A 16,567-nucleotide genomic window follows, 5' to 3' on the forward strand; every position below is an offset into this window, starting at 1 on the left:
GTTGGTGTCCTGTGGACATGAATTTATTTGAGGAGTCAGGTCAGAGTGGGTACAAGTTGCAGGTTGGGAGGAAGGGGCAGGGGGCATGGGTAGCCCTGCCAGCCTGAGGCCAAGTAGACAGGAGGCCGGAGGGGCCACAGCCAGTAGAGCACTGGGTCAGCAGGCGAGCAGACGGGCTGTTCTCCACCCTGCGAGTGTCAGCGCCGAGGGCACAGCAGCAGCTTTGAGAAGACTGGGGGAGGAAGGTTGGAGAGAGGCTCAGAGGAAGCTTGCCAAGCCCAGGCGGCTAGGAGGTGGCAGGGCTGGACACATGCCGAGGCGCGCTGGACCCCAGGCCCCTCCTTCCCATTCTGCTGGCCCCGCACCTGCCCCTCAGCTCCTACCAGCTTCCCCTACTGTACCCTACTCACTGTGGAGGGTGTAGGTGCCTGGCTCCAGTTGCAGCTGGGTGGGCAGGACAATGAGGAAGGCCCCACTCCAGGAGTCTCCAGCCACTGAGAGACAAGCTTGGGAGGGAGGGCGGTGCCGCTCAGGGTTTTGGGAAGGGCACTTGGATATGACAGGCAGGGGGCAGGGGTGGTGGCAGCGGTGGCTGCGGCAAGGGGGTAAGCCACACAGGGGACAGTGGGGTGGCGAGAGGCCGGGGCCCCGGGGAAGGGGTATCTGAGCCTTTGGGTAGCTCCTCTGAGCCCTGCCATGGTGGGGATGCCTCTCCCGAGTCCAGGCCCAGTGGGTCGGCTCCTTGGCCATGACCTGGCATGAGAAGAGTGGATGGTAAATGGGAGGTGGGAGGTCCAGCCTCTTTCCCCCACCCCAGGCTGCTGGCGGGACCTCACCTCCTCGCAGCTCTGGCGTCTCACAACGGCCCTGAAGCCCATCCGTGCCCATAGCTTGTCCCTCTGACACAGGAAGTCTGACACTCGACGATGCCAATCTTGGCCCAGGGCCCACAGAAAAATCACGCTTTTGGGGTCCTCCAGGTCTTCCTCCATGTCATTTGCAAGGTACCTGGCCACAGAGGCAGGGGGCAGGGAACAGAGGCTGTAAGCATCTGCCCTGCCCCACCCTGCCACTCCGAGTCAGGGTCCCCATCACGCGCCCAGGCCACTCACAGTGCCAGGAACAGATTGCTGTGGGTGTACTCGCTGAGCTGCAGGTTGGCGCGCCGGAAGTAGACCAGCACCATGGCCAGGAGATACTGCAGACACAGAAATGGGGAGAGTTAGAGTCAGGCACTGGGTGGGGAGGGGCAGCCCCTTCTGCACCCAAGGAAGTTCTGGTGGGGCTAAAAACTCTGGGGTAAAATGTGGGGGAGGGGCCTGCAAAGAGAAGGGTTAGAAGGGAGGCGATCCCTCCACCAGACCAGAGGACCCAACGAATTAGCAGCACCGGAGCCCCACTAATTCAATCTTCCGCAAGTGAGGCTGGCCTCTGCCCCCACTGTGCCCTCTCACCTTATCTGAAATCTGGAAACAGGGATCTTTGGAGAGGAAATCCTGGAGGAAACTGTGCTCTGGGGGTAGAGAGGAGAAACGGTGGACTGGGGTTACCACCCCCACACACACAAGATAAGAGGGGCAGTAGCCGTTCCAAAGCCCGAGCACCCGCTGAACCCACTTTCTGACATGACACCCCCCACCTGCCAAACTGGGGTCACCTGAGAAGAGAAGGGACAGAGGCTGCAGGTGATTGCACGGGCAAGCTGAGATCCCACCTCCCATACCTGTTCACGCTTGGTCCCCACGGCCCCTGCTGTGCCAGACCCCAAGTGGACTCACCCAAAAGGCTGAGGAAGGCCTGGAGCTCCTGGTGCCGGCGGAAATGGAAAGACTCACCCCCTTCCCCTTGACGGCTCCAGCCCCTCAGCTTCACCTGGGTGCCAACCGCAGGGATTGTGGTAGGATCTTGGGCATCACTCATCTCTTGGGGGGTGGGGGTGGGTGAGGTGGGGTGGGACGGGGTGACCTGTAAAGGAAGCAGCCCCAGGACTTAGCACTTACCCCACTGCCCCCCAGAAGTCAAGGGGATCAGTGTGCTGGCCTGACAGATGACCTCCAGGAAGTGGAGGCATGGGAAATGGAGAAATGGGGGCTCAGAACAGAAGGAAACTGAGATGTGGCGCAGTGGGGGCGGGGGGAAGGGGCGGGGATGGGGCCAGAAAAGCAGCAGAGTTCCTGGAGGCTACAGCACCCTCCCCCCTCCTCCTGGCACCCCAGACCAGGCCAGAGAGGAAGAACAGCAGCAACAAGCACCTCTGAGGGCTTCCTAAGTGCCTGGAGCTGTGTTAAATGCTTTAAGGACATTATCTTAGTTCATCCTGATAAGTAGACCCATTTTGCAAACACGGAAACTGAAGCATGGAGGTCTCACGGCCACTTCAAGGTGGAGCCTGTCTGACCCCAAAGCCAGAGTTTAACGGCTCCTCTTGTCTCCCACCTCACAACAACCCCCTCACCCTTCACCAAAGCGGCAGCCCTGAAAGAACCAGCAACCCTTTATCGCCCAGAAGGAAAACTGAGGCTCAGAGAGAGGAAGGTTATTGGACAAATATTGGGGTTTAGGGCAAGTTGAGGTGGGGCCACCTCAAACATTTTTAGCTACGAAGAGAGAGACTCCAACTATGGGGCTTAGGGGAGGGTCCCCTCCACCACCCCTCCGTCAACCTAGGGGCCTCCATCTTGCTTCCCACAAGCAGCCCAGCCTCTTCCCTCCAGAAGCATTACCTGAGCTCAGGAGTTAACCTACAGCGTAACTCCAAGCCCAGCCAGAGCATTTATATAGCCCCAGGGCTGCCACGCCCCCGCAGCCCTCCACCAATCAGGCCCCTTCCTGGGAAAGGGTGGGGCTTCTCGCCATCACCACCCACCTCTACTTGGAGAAAATCCAGTCAGTTTCCACCACTCGTCTCCCAGCTGTGGCTCCCCGAGGTAAAAGCTCCTCCAAAGTCTCATCACCTACAAGAGGGGTGATCTCATCACCTACAAGAGGGGTGAAGGCAGGCTAGCGGGACCCCACAGCCTGAAAGGCAGCAGGAGCCCCTCTCGACTCTTTACAAATGCAGAGCCAAGGCGCGGGGCGGGAATGCTACCGACCTGGGCTGCGGCGAGCGGCTGATGAGTAAGATGTGATTCAGGGATTGGGCCTTGCTGGGGAAGGGTCGCTGGATGTGTCTGTGTTTGTTTGAGATCCAGGAATCCCCAAACCTGGGAGCCAGAGAGGAGGTTGTCTTGGCGTGAGAATTCCCAGGGGCCACATCCCCCTTCCAAGGTCTTTTAGGGGTATGGGGAGCCCGGCCAGCGGCTCCACGGTGGGGGAGGAAGGCTTTGCCCGGGACCACCTAGATCATCCTCTCCACACCGCCACCCCCCGCCCCCGCCACACACACAGCAGACCTTAAGCCTTTTCATCTTCACTGGCTCAGTTACGCTTTACAGTTAGTTGTATTGGACAGTCAGCACCTGCATTACTTTCCACATGGGACAGGTGACATTTGTTCCCTATTCTTTTTTTACTGTGATAAAATACACATTACATAAATTTAACAATATTTACTGCCTTAACTTTTTAAAAATAAATTTATTTATTTATTTTTGGCTGTGTTGGGTCTTTGTTGCTGTGCATGGGCTTTCTCTAGTTGCCGAGAACGGGGGCTACTCATTAAGGTGGCTTCTCTTGTTGCAGAACACGGGCTCCAGGCGCACGGACTCCGTACTTGTGGCGCTCGGGCTTAGTTGCTCCGCGGCATGTGGAATCTTCCCAGACCAGGGTTCAAACCCATATCCCCGGCGTTGGAAGGCAGATTCTTAACTACTGCGCCGCCAGGGAAGTCCCTGCCTTAACATTTTTAAGTTCACACTTTTAAGTACTCACTAAATGCCTCCCCATTTCAAAACCTTCAACTGAGGACTTGGGGGCTAAGAAGGAAGGAGAATATATAAAACTCAAAGTCATCGGGCAGGATAGCAGTGAGATTCACTTCAAAGTGAAAATGACGACACATCTCAGGAAACTCAAAGAATCATAATGTCAAAAACAGGGAGTTCCCATGAATTCACTCAGGTTTCTCTTTGAAGGTCAGAGAATTGCTGATAATCACACTCCAAAAGAACTGGGAATGGAGAGAGCAGATGTGATTGAAGTTTATCGGGCACAAACGGGTGAATTCAATGGTTTTGATATTCTTATTTTTTGTTCCTTTCCCTTAATCCTTTTTTATTTTTTTAATTTTTTTACGTCTTTATTGGAGTATAATTGCTTTACAATGGTGTGTTAGTTTCTGCTTTATAACAAAGTGAATCAGTTATACATATACATATAATCCTTTTTTATTTTTAAAAATAGTTCCTTGTAACGTGGTGTTCAAACCAGAATTGAAAACTGGCACCCCATCTCTTTAAAATGTCTGGTAATTTGAATTCTAGTGCCCACCAGGGAAGTCCCTCATCCTTTCATTTTCTTAACGTTGTTTTCACAGAGCAAGTCTTTCATCTTGATGATGTGCAATTATCAATTTTTTTTTTTTTTGGTATGGATTGTGGGAGGGGTTTCAAAGGCAGGATTCTCCCATCCCCCAAGACTTCAAGAAGCCCCAGAGAGTAGACAAAACCCAAGAGAAGAGGCAGCCAAAGGCAGGCCACTGTAGAAGAAAGAGCCAGAGGCCTGGGGCTTCCGAGCTGCCCTGGTCAGATGTGTAGGAGGCCACGCTAGGGCAGAGAGGCCTGTGGGTGGGGAGGTGGGCAGGGCATGGGAGTTCTAGATGAGGGGAATGAGCCCTGAGTGGGTGTGGCCAGAGGACTGCCATAGATCACAGACCCAGGAGGCAGAGGGCAGCCACCCTTTCAGGCCTGGTTCTGGCGCCCCTTGCCTCTGCACACCCTCCCTGATTTGCTCCCTGAATTGCCTCATGTATTACACTGGTATTGAATCCCTCCAGGGGTTCCAAAGTTTCTTGCAGCCCTAATGCTCCTCCAAGTCCACACCTGTACCTCCAGGTGCCTCTTGGACATCTCCACTTGTTTTCTCCAGGTACCTCATTATCTGTCCCCACGAACCTGTTCCTTCCTCAGTTTCCCCATCTACTTACCAATAGTTGATCAAAAATTTTAAAACAAACAAACAAACCTGAGAGTCATTGTTTTTAAGTAAACTTTTTATTACAGCACAGCAGCCAGACAGTAAAGTGCACAGATCAGAAATAACTAACTGGGGACTTCCCTGGTGGTCCAGTGGTAAAGAATCTGCCTTACAATGCAGGGGACACAAGTTCAATCCCTGGTCAGGGAACTAAGATCCCACATGCTGAGGGGAAACTAAGCCCGAGCGCCACAACTACTGAGCTCACACACCTCAACTAGAGAGCCTGTGTGCTGCAAACTACAGAGCCCATGTGCTCTGGAACCTGCACGCCACAACTATAGAGCCCAGGCGCCCTGGAGCCTGCGTGGGCCACAATGAGAGAGAAACCTGCGCGCTGCAACGAAGAGCCCACACACCGCAAGTAAGACCCAATGCAGCCAAAAATAAAATAAAATAAATAAATAATAAATAAATCTTAAAAAAAAAAAAACTAACTAACTGGCTTGGGAATTCCCTGGTGGTCCAGTGATTAAGACTCTGTTTTCACTGCCGAGGGCCCAGGTTTGATTCCTGATCAGGGAACTAAGATCCCACAAGCTGCATGGCACGGCCGAAAGAAAGAAAGATGATGAATTTTCAGAACACTCCCGTGGAGCCAGCATCAGATGAAGAAACAGCACACCACAGCAGCCCCTCATGCCCCCTTCTAGGCTCCAGTCCTCCCCCCACCGCCAAGGTTGATCACCATTCTGGCCTCTATCATCATAGTTAGTTTTGCCTGTTTTTTGTTTGTTTGTTTTGGCTGTGTTGGGTCTTTGTTGCTGCACGCGGGCTTTCTCTAGTTGAGGAGAGTGTGGGCTACTCTTAGTTGCAGTGTGCGGGCTTCTCATTGCGGTGGCTTCTCTTGTTGCGGAGCACGGGCTTTAGGCGCACAGGCTTCAGTTTTGCAGCACGTGGGCTCAGTAGTTGTGGCTCACAGGCTCAGTAGTTGTGGCTCGTGGGCTTAGTTGCTCTGCGGCATGTGGGATCTTCCTGGACCAGGACTCGAATCCGTGTCCCCCGCACTGGCAGGCAGATTCTTAACCACTGCTCCACCAGGGAAGTCCCAAGTTTTACCTGTTTTAAAACTTGATGTAAATAGAAGCACACAGTAGGTCTGCTTTGGGGGGAGATTCTGTCAGGCTGCGTGTTCCTTCCCCTCATTGGGCAGTGTTCTCTCAGATGAGTATTCGGAAGTATTTCTACCTTCTTTCTTGCCCCCAACATCAAATTTATCACCGCATTTATCTCTCTAATCCATGCCTGCCTCTCCTCCCCACTGCCTCCCTTGGCCAAAGCGGCCTCATCTCCTGCCTGGACTATGTCAACACTCCACTAAACAGTCTCCCAACTTCCTGTGCTCCCAGCTCTTTCTAGAGCTGGAATGATCTTTTAAAAATAGTCCTTTTAATAAAGCACAGAGTTTTAACTATAGTACTTATTTGATCACTGTCTGCAATCATCTTGCTTCCTTATTTACAATACTTACTTCTCATGTGTTCTTCCCACCAGGTCAGTGCCTTCAGGACAGGGACCTTGGACTACCCTGGTGGTCCGGTGGTTGAGACTCTGCACTTCCACTTCAGGAGGTGCGGGTTCATCTCTGGTCGGGGAACTAAGATCCCACATGCCACACAGCGTGGCCAAAAAAAAAAGAACAGGGACCTTGTCAGCTTTGTCAGTCCCCAAACCCCCAGCCTTGACTCAGAGCCTCCTGTGTAAGCATGTTGCTCACACTTGTTGGATGAATGAATGGTTTACAAGGCCCTTGCTCATCTCTCCAACTGCACCCCGACCCTGCCCCTCCATCGCCATCTTCTAGCTACAGCAGCTTCTTTCAGTTCTTCTGTCAACCCCATCCTCCCCCATCCCCACCCCCACCCCCAGTTGCCCCAGGACCTTCATACATGCTGCCCCCTCCCAATAGGACAAGGTGTCCTTCCTTCTGGGAGGATGCTACTCCCTACTCCATGTATGCTTACTCACGTGGTTTGCTTCAGTCAGTGGAATTTGAGCAGAAATTATTTTGTTTTAAGAACTCCAAGGTGGTTCTGCACTTCCCCTTTTCCATCTGCCCCGGGTCAGGTGTACCCCTGGTAGTGGCAGCCTCTCTAGCCTGGGGTCTGGAATAAAGAAGACATGGAGCAGACCCAAAGCTAAACAGTAAAGGACATGGAATATGAATAAGAAATAAACTTTTTGAAAAAGAATATATGTATAACTGAATCACTTTGCTGTACACCTGAAACATTGTAAATCAAATATAATTCAATTTTAAAAAAATATTATTTTACAATCTTCTTTTTTAAAATTTTTATTTATTTATTTACGTTTGGCTGCGTTGGGTCTTCATTCCTGTGCACCGGCTTTCTCTAGTTGCGGTGAGCGTGGGCTACTCTTTGCTGCGGTGCGCGGGCTTCTCATTGTGGTGGTTTCCCTTAGTTGCAGAGCACGGGCTCTAGGCGCACGGGCTTCAGTAGTTGTGGCTTGCAGGCTCAGTAGTTGTAGCTCGTGGGCTTAGTTGCTCTGCGGCATGTGGGATCTTCCTGGACCAGGGCTCGAACCCGTGTCCCCTGCGTTGGCAGGTGGATTCTTAACCACTGCACCACCAGGGAAGCCCTCAATTTTTTTTAAAAAAAGGAGACTCTTGTTAAACAACATTTTCTCTAATTCCTTTAACAAAAAATAAACTTGTTTTTGAAAGCCACTGAGATTTTGGAGTTGGGTATTATTGTATTGTATTTCTATTTGCTGCTGTAACAAATTACCACAAACTCAGTGGCTTAAAATAATACAAATCTATTATCTTATAGTTCTGGAGGCCAGAAGTCCAAAGTGGGTCTCACTCTGCTAAAATAAAGGTGCCAGCAAGGTTTAATTCCTTCCAGTGGCCACCACATTCCTTGGCTTGTGGCCTCCTTCCTCCACTTTCAAAGACAGCAGAATAGCATCTTCTGACCCTGACCCCTTTCCCACTTTTAAGGACCCTTGTGATTACATTGACCCTACCTGGATAATCCAGGATAATCTTGCCATCTCAAGGTCCTTAATCATATCTGTGAAGTCCCTTTTGCCGTGTAAGATAATATGTTCATGGGTTCCAGGAATTGAGATGTGCACATATTTGAGAGGTCATTATTCTGCCTACTACATTTATCACAGCATAATTTTTACTGAGCTAACTAATATACTATTTGTAAAATAATTGCACTACAAGTTAGAGGCATATGTCCATTTACTGCGTTTTGCTTTATTGCACTTCACAGATACTGCATTTTTTACAAATCGAAGGTTTGTGACAACTGTCAACAAAAATAATGAATAAACAATCTATAATAGTAGAAGAGTTTTTTTGTTTTGTTGTTGTTGTTATTATTTGTTTTTTTCTTGGCTGCATCGCATGGCTTGCAGGATCTTAGTTGTGGGATCTAAGTGGAAGATCCCACTTCCACTGGCAGTGGAAGCGTGGAGTCCTAACATTGGACCACCAGGGAATACCCTAGAAAAGAGTTTTATTTGAGCCAAACTGAGGGCTAGAGCCCGGAAGCCAGCTTTCCAGATTACTCTGAGCGACTGCTCCAGAGAAGCATGATTTTCAGTCTGGTTTTATACCTTGCCAGAACAAAGAACATTAAACAAATCAGGAATACATTTCTTCACGGTTTCAAAAAAAAAAAAAAAAAAGACCAGCAAGTATACAGCAAGTCAGCATGGCCTTAGCACCTGGGAACCGGTCTTATCATCAAAGGAGGATCGGCATAGACATCCCAGGAAAAGAAGCATTTTTTGCTTTGTTCTGTTTTTTTGTCTTTTTTTTTGCGGTACGCGGGCCTCTCACTGTTGTGGCCTCTCCCGTTGCGGAGCACAGGCTCTGGACGCGTAGGCTCAGCGGCTATGGCTCACAGGCCCAGCCGCTCCGCAGCATGTGGGATCTTCCCGGATCGGGGCACGAACCCGTGTCCCCTGCATCGGCAGGCGGACTCTCAACCACTGCGCCACCAGGGAAGCCCCAGGAAAAGAAGCATTTAATCATTATTTTAAACATGCACATTCTTTACTTCTGGTCAATGTGTCTTTTTATTTAATAATTAAAGCAGATGTACAATGTATGTTTGATAGGCCAAAAACAGGCTGTTTTTGTTAGCAGAAAATTCAAGTTAACTCATGTATAGGCCAGAATGACTTCCCCACACCTCATTATGTGAACGTTTCTTTTATCACAACCATGTGTTGAGCTAGTCTATCAGCGTAATTTTTTCAACAGCATTCACTCACTTCGTGTCTTTGTGTCACATTTTGGTAATTCTTGCAAAACTTCAAACTGTTTCATTATTATTATATTTGTTATGGTGATCTGTGATCAGTGACTCTTCGGCTCCGTTGGGTCTTCCTTGCTGCGTGTGGGTTTTCTCCAGTTGCAGCAAGCAGGGGCTACTCCTCGTTGTGGTGCACGGACTTCTCACTGTGGTGGCCTCTCTTGTTGTGGAGCACGGGTTCTAGACGCACAGGCTTCACTAATTGCAGCATGCAGGCTCAGTAGTTGCAGCACACGGGCCCTAGAGCATGCGGGCTTCAGTAGTTGTGGCACTTGGGCTCAGTAGTTGTGGCACGTGGGCTTAGTTGCTCCGCGGCATGTGGGATCTTCCCGGACCAGGGCTCAAACCCGTGTCCCCTGCATTGGTAGGTAGATTCTTAACCACTGCGCCACCAGGGAAGTCCCTGTGATCAGTGATTGGTGTTGCTATTTCAAAAAGACTATGACTCCCTGAAGGCTCAGATGATGGTTACCATTTTTTAGCAATAAAGTATTTTTAAATTAAGGGTATGTACATTTTTTTAGACATAATGCTATTGTACACTTAATAGACAATAGTAGAGTGTAACATAACTTCTATTGCACTGGAAAACCAAAAAATCTGTGACTTGCTTTATTATAATATTCACTTTACTGCAGTAGTCTGGAACCAAACACACAATATATCTGAGGTATGCCTGTATTTATAAAAGATACATATAAATATAAGGATATAAAAAGTTTGGAAGCAGAAAGATGGAAAAAATATCAGGCAAATGCTTACTAAAAGCTGGAATAGCTATACAGTATTAGTATCAGAAAAAAATAAATTTCAGGTTAAAAGCATTACTAGGGAGAAAGAGCATGCTTACTTAGTGATTTTTAAAATACACAACAATTTTAAATTTATTTATTCTTAAAAGTAAGATCAACAAGCAATAAAGATATGTTTATATATATATATATATAGAATAGAACCACAAGGAAAAGCAGATTAAATCCCAATCTTATTTGTAGATTCTATGGCACATGCAGGAAAAAAAAAAAAATTAGCAAGGGTATAAAAGATATGAAGAATATGGTTAACAAATTTGACCTAGTGGACCATTGCACCTAAATGCAGAACAGTGTATGCAGAACATTTCCCAATAAATCGATCAAATTCTAGATCATCAGGCAACTGAACTAATTTCAAAAAGTTAAAATCATTCAGTTTGTGGGGTTTTTTTTTTTACCACAATATAATTAAGTTAAACATCGCCAACAAACAGATTAAAAAAAATCCTACCTATTTTGAAATTAAGAAACATTTTATGAGATGTCTGGGCCAAGAGAAAAAAAGCCACAACAGAAATTAGAAAATAGATTATAAATTTGTGTTGTTTTAGATTACAGTCATAATGAAAATATCGTATATCCATGTTGGAGGACCCAGCTAAAAATTTTTAGAGAGAAATTTATGGCCTCAACTGTATATATTGGAAAATAAAAAAGGGTCCAAACAAATGAGCTAAACTCCATCTTTAAAAGTTATAAAGGAGGGGGACTTCCCTGGTTGCGCAGTGGTTAAGAATCCACCTGCCAATTCAGGGGACACGGGTTCTAGCCCTGGTCTGGGAAGATCCCATATGCCGCAGAGCAGCTAAGCCCGTGCGCCACAACTACTGAGCCTGCGCTCTAGAGCCTGCGAGCCACAACTACTGAGCCCGCGGGCCTAGAGCCCATGCTCCGCAGCAAGAGAAGCCACCACAATGAAAAGCCTGGGCAGGGCAACAAAGAGTATCCCCTGCTCACCACAACTGGAGAGGGCCCGCGGGCAGCAGCAAAGATGCAACAGAGCCAAAAAGAAAAATAAATAAATTAATTCATTTTTTAAAAAACTTACAAAGAAGGGACTTCCCTAGTGGTCCGATGGGTAAGACTGCGGGCTCCCAATGCAGGTGGCCCGGATTCGATCCCTGGTCAGGGAACTGGATCCCAGCATGCATGTTGCAACTGAGAAGTCCACGTGCCACAACTAAGAACCAGCACAGCCTAAATAAATAAATATATATTTTTTAAAGTTACAAAGGAAGGGGAATTACCTGGCGGTCCAGTTGGTAGGACTCCGCACTTTCACTGCTGAGGGCTCAGGTTCAACCTCTGATAGGGGAACTAACACAGCCAAATTTAAAAAAGAAAAAAAAAATGTTCCTCTGTAACTTTTTTTTAAGTTTCAAAGGAAAAGCAGTGGGACTTCCGGGGCGGCTGCCTACGTCCCCATCTCTCAGTGCTTCCTTCCCAAGCAAATTGAAACAAGAATGGGAAATAAAACTGCCATAGCCTCAGCATAACTTGAAAGCAGAGAATGTCCAAACTTCAAAATAACTGTAAATAAAAAGAAAGCCCCCCACAGGGTTGTGTGGACCTCTTGCGCTCCAGCCCTACACAGCCCTGCCTCCAGGCTCTGTACCAAGATAAACGGGGAAGAGACAGAAGAGGGGAGTTGGCAATGGGGCCCAAGGTCGATCTAGAACCTCCATCAGGAAGACGATGTCATCTGCAGTCTGTAAATAACAGGAAAATGTCCTGGGAGATCAGCGTGCAGACCACAGGGAAGGGACTAAAAGCATCAGTCTTTAAAATACATAGGTTCTGGGAAAGGAAAAATAAAAACACCAAATGGTCGAAGAGTCTTTGGGCAACTGAGTGATGAAGGGGGAAAAAGCAAAAGGGAAAAATTTAGGGTCTTGCAAGACAAAAGAGAAACAAACAAAAAAACTGGAGGACACAAACCGCTTTCCCCAACCAGACAAACAAATTAAAATGCACTGAAGTAGGGCTTCCCTGGTGGTTCAGTGGTTGAGAGTCCGCCTGCCAATGCAGGGGACACGGGTTCGTGCCCCGGTCCGGGAAGATCCCACATGCCGCGAAGCGGCTAGGCGCGTGAGCCGTGGCTGCTGAGCCTGCACGTCCAGAGACTGTGCTCCGCAAAGGGAGAGGCCACAACAGTGAGAGGCCCGCGTACCGCAAAAAAAAAAAAAAAGCACTGAAGTGTCTGGACTTTGTTATATTGACATAAGAGTGTGCTATAGAGCTAGGAATCTTGTAAAACACCCTAACATCACAAAAAATGAACAAGAAAAGGAGTAGCAGATCCATCTGGGACTATTATTAAAAACCAAAAAATAGTCAGAAAATAAAATCCAGTACACATTAACTGAGGAAATTTCCCCCTGAAAACAACGACCATAAATCCAAAGAAACAAAATATCACAAAAAATTAATCATATATTAGGTCACGAAGAAATCATCAGTAAGTTGAATAAAATGGAAATATTATAAACAATATTCTCTGAGCAGAATGTAATAAAATAAGAAATCATTAACAAAGACAAAAACAAATTAATTAGGTGAAAAACTGGAATACAAAATTCCAAAAACTAATGATAATGAAAATACTACATATCAGATTCTATGAGATACATTTTTTTAAATAAATTTATTTATTCATTTATTGCTGGCTGCGTTGGGTCTTCATTGCTGCACATGGGCTTTCTCTAGTTGTGGCGAGCAGGGGCTACTTTTCCTTGCGGTTCAGAGGCTTCTCATTGCGGTGGCTTCTCTTGTTGCGGAGCATGGGCTCTAGGCGCATGGCCTTCAGTAGTTGTGGCACGTGGGCTCAGTAGTTGTGGCTCAGGGGCTCTAGAGCGCAGGCTCAGCAGTTGTGGCGCCCGGGCTTAGTTGCTCCGCAGCATGTGGCACCTTCCCGGACCAGGGCTCGAACTGGTGTCCCCTGCATTGGCAGGCGGATTCTTAACCACTGAGCAACCAGGGAAGCCCTATGAGATACATTTAAAGCAATGATTAGAATAACATTCATAGGATTAAACACTTATATCATTAAAAGTAAAAGAATGAAAAGAAATGAGTTTAATTCCCAGCTCTAAGAAAACTAGAAAAAGAACATCAAAGTAAACCAAAAGAAAGCACAAAGAGGGAAAGAATAGAGATAAAAGCAAAGATTAATGCAGTAGAGAACAGAAATTAGGCCTGAATATTTGGAAAAATTAACAAATAGACAAACGACTAGCTAATTTTTCAAGAAAACAGGGGAAAGAACATATATAGCAAATAAATGACAAGAGGAAAATAACCATGGGAACAAGAAAATTTTTAAAAAATTTAAAATGAATTGGGATGATTGGGAGATTGGGATTGACATGTATACACTAATATGTATAACATAGATAGGTAATAAAAACCTGTGGTATAAAAAATAAATAAAATTCAAAAATAAATAAATAAATAAATTCACCTTAAGCAAATACCACAGTAGTAATTGTTGCAGGCGTGAATCATTGATGGATGCTAAAGTTAGTAAACAAAAGTATGATGAGAAACAAGATATTTGCATAAACTCAAAGTATCTCCCCCCCCTTGATGTTTACTAATCACAAATGGAAAAAGAGTAAGTTTGAGGTGGAGAAACCTGGCAGACACCACCCTAACCAAGTGATCGATGTTAACATGACCAGTAATAAAACAAACCAATATCACATACCATCCAATATGATTCACTGAGAAGCACACATCACTTCCGTTTTATTCTTTCTTTTTTAAATTTTATTTATTTTTGGCTGCGTTGGGTCTTCATTGCTGCTGCAGGCTTTCTCTTGCTGCAGCGAACAGGAGCTACCCTTCATTGTGGCGCGCAGGCTTCTCATTGCAGTGGCTTCTCTTGTTGCAGAGCACAGGCTCTAGGCGTGCAGGCTTCATTAGTTGTGGCATGCAGGCTCAGGAGTCGCGGTGCGCAGGCTCAGTAGTTGCGGCAGGCAGACTCTAGGGTGCGCGGGATTCAGTGGTTGTGGCGCACGGGCTTAATGGCATGTGGGATCTTCCTGGACCAGGGTTCGAACCCGTGTCCCCTGCATTGGCAGGCGGATTCTTAACCACTGCGCCACCAGGGTAGTCCCCACTTCTGTTTTATTCTTCTCCCAAATGAATAACCTCAAAGTAATCATTACAAAACTTCTGATAAATCCAAACTGAGGGATACTCTACAAAATAACTGGCCAATACTTTTTCACAAGTGTCAAGTTCATAGAAGAAAAAGAAATCTGAGATGTTGCCCCAGATTGGAGAAGACCAAGGAGACAGGACAGCTGTGGTAGCCAGCCTCCCAGGTGGCCTCTGAGTGAGCCTGGTATTCACGGAATAGGGTTGACCCGTTTACCAATAGGACGTTGTGGAAATGACACACTGTGATTTCTGAAGCTAGATCATAAAAGACTTTGCAACTCCAACCTTACTTTCTCTGGGAGAAGGCAGCTGCCTTGTCATGAGGCCACTCAAGCATCACTATGGAGAGACCCACGTGGTGAGGTACCAAGGCCTCCTGCTCTTCTGTGAATAAGCCGTCTTGACAGCAGATACCCCAGTCTGGTTAAGACGTCAGATGACCTCAGTCCTGGCTGACATCATGAGTACAGTGTCATCAGAGACCCTGAGCAAGAACTACCCAGCTAAGCAGCTCCCAAATTCCTGATCCACAGAAACTCGGAGATAATAAATGTTTGTTGTTTTAAGCTGCTAAGTTTTAGGGTGTTTATTACACAACAATGAATAACTGATTACATGCAATTTGGAATCCTGATTGGATCCTGGACCAGAAAAAGGGCATCAGTGGGACCACTGGCACAATTAAAATGAGATATATCGATTAGCTAATACCAGTATATCGCTGTTAATTTCCTAGCTTCGACAACTGTCATATGCTTGTGTAAGATGTTCCCATCAAAAGAAGTTTGGTGAAGGGTATACAGGAATTCTGCACTGTTTTTGCAATTTTATGTAACTCTAAAGTTATTTCAAAATAAGTACCTTTTTAAAAAGAGCAGAAAAATATACCTAATTAAAAATAGAAGGAATAAAGTAATAAAGAGCAGAAATTAATAGAAAACATATACTAATGGAAAGAACCAGAAAAGTCAAAATTTGGTTCTTTGATGATACCAATAAAATTGACAAACCTCTGGCAAGATGCATTCAGAGTAATTTTTATTTTTATTTATTTATTATTATTTTTTTTTAAATTTTTTTGCGGTACGCGGGCCTCTCACTGTTGTGGCCTCTCCCGTTGCGGAGAACAGGCTCCGGACGCGCAGGCTCAGCGGCCATGGCTCACGGGCCTAACCGCTCCACGGCACATGGGATCTTCCCGGACCGGGGCACGAACCCGTGTCCCCTGCATCGGCAGGCGGACTCTCAACCACTGCGCCACCAGGGAAGCCCCAGAGTAATTTTTAAAAGAGAAGGCACAACAAAAAATGAAAAAAAGAAATTAATAAAAGAGAAGGCACAAATTAACTATAACAGGAATAAAAAGGGAGATAGGTTCGACAAAAATATGAAGATATTATGAACAACTTTATGCCAACTTTTATATTTTATACAATTTAACTATTTATATTTAAATTTATATAAAGATAGACAAGTCCCTGTAGAAAAATAAAACTCAGCAAAACTAAAACAAGTAGAAATATACATCCTGATTAGTCCTATAATAAACAAATTGAATCAGTAGATAAAATCTTACCTCAAAGATATAGAATGGATAAACAACAAGGTCCTGCTGTACAGCACATAGAATTATATTCAAGACCCTATGATAAACCATAATGGAAAAGCATATTTTGAAAAAAGAATATATATATGTATAATTGAATCACTTTGCTGTATAGTAGTAACTAACACAGTATTGTAAATCAACTACACTTCAGTAAAATAATTTTTTTTTAAATCTTATCACAAAGAAAACCCCAGGCCTATATGGCTGCAACAGTAAGATTAACCGCACATTCAAAGAACAAATAATTCTATCTTGTACAAATCCTGCCAGGGTATATAAAAAGAGGGACCTTCCCTCTCACATGTCATAAAGGTAGCATACTTGATACCAAAAGCTAAAAAAGAAAGAAATACTGCAGGCTCATAGACACGGATGTAAAATATCCTAAGCAAATTATTAAACTGAACCTGGTAATATATAGACAAGATAACACACAGTGCCCAAGTTGGCTTTACTCCAAAACTGCAAGGTTAGAGACAAGGAAATTAATGTAATTTACCCACTTAATAGATTAGAGTAGAAAAATTGCACCATCTCAATGAATGCCG

General features: G+C 46.0%; 1 protein-coding gene across 1 annotated transcript; it reads right to left on the reverse strand.

The window, feature by feature from the left end:
• Window positions 1-402: 402 nt before the first annotated feature.
• SPDYC (speedy/RINGO cell cycle regulator family member C) lies at window positions 403-5,034 on the reverse strand. Its single transcript, XM_007462204.1, has 7 exons — window positions 4,986-5,034; window positions 4,638-4,678; window positions 1,779-1,920; window positions 1,455-1,513; window positions 1,113-1,198; window positions 837-1,008; window positions 403-753 (listed from the first exon to the last, which is right to left on the reverse strand). The coding sequence occupies exons 1-7, from the start codon at window positions 5,032-5,034 to the stop codon at window positions 403-405; spliced, it is 900 nt and encodes a 299-aa protein (XP_007462266.1).
• Window positions 5,035-16,567: the final 11,533 nt, after the last annotated feature.

This window comes from Lipotes vexillifer, unplaced genomic scaffold, assembly GCF_000442215.2.
Source record: "Lipotes vexillifer unplaced genomic scaffold, Lipotes_vexillifer_v1.1 scaffold1129, whole genome shotgun sequence".
In the NCBI taxonomy this organism is placed as follows: Eukaryota; Metazoa; Chordata; class Mammalia; order Artiodactyla; family Lipotidae; genus Lipotes; species Lipotes vexillifer.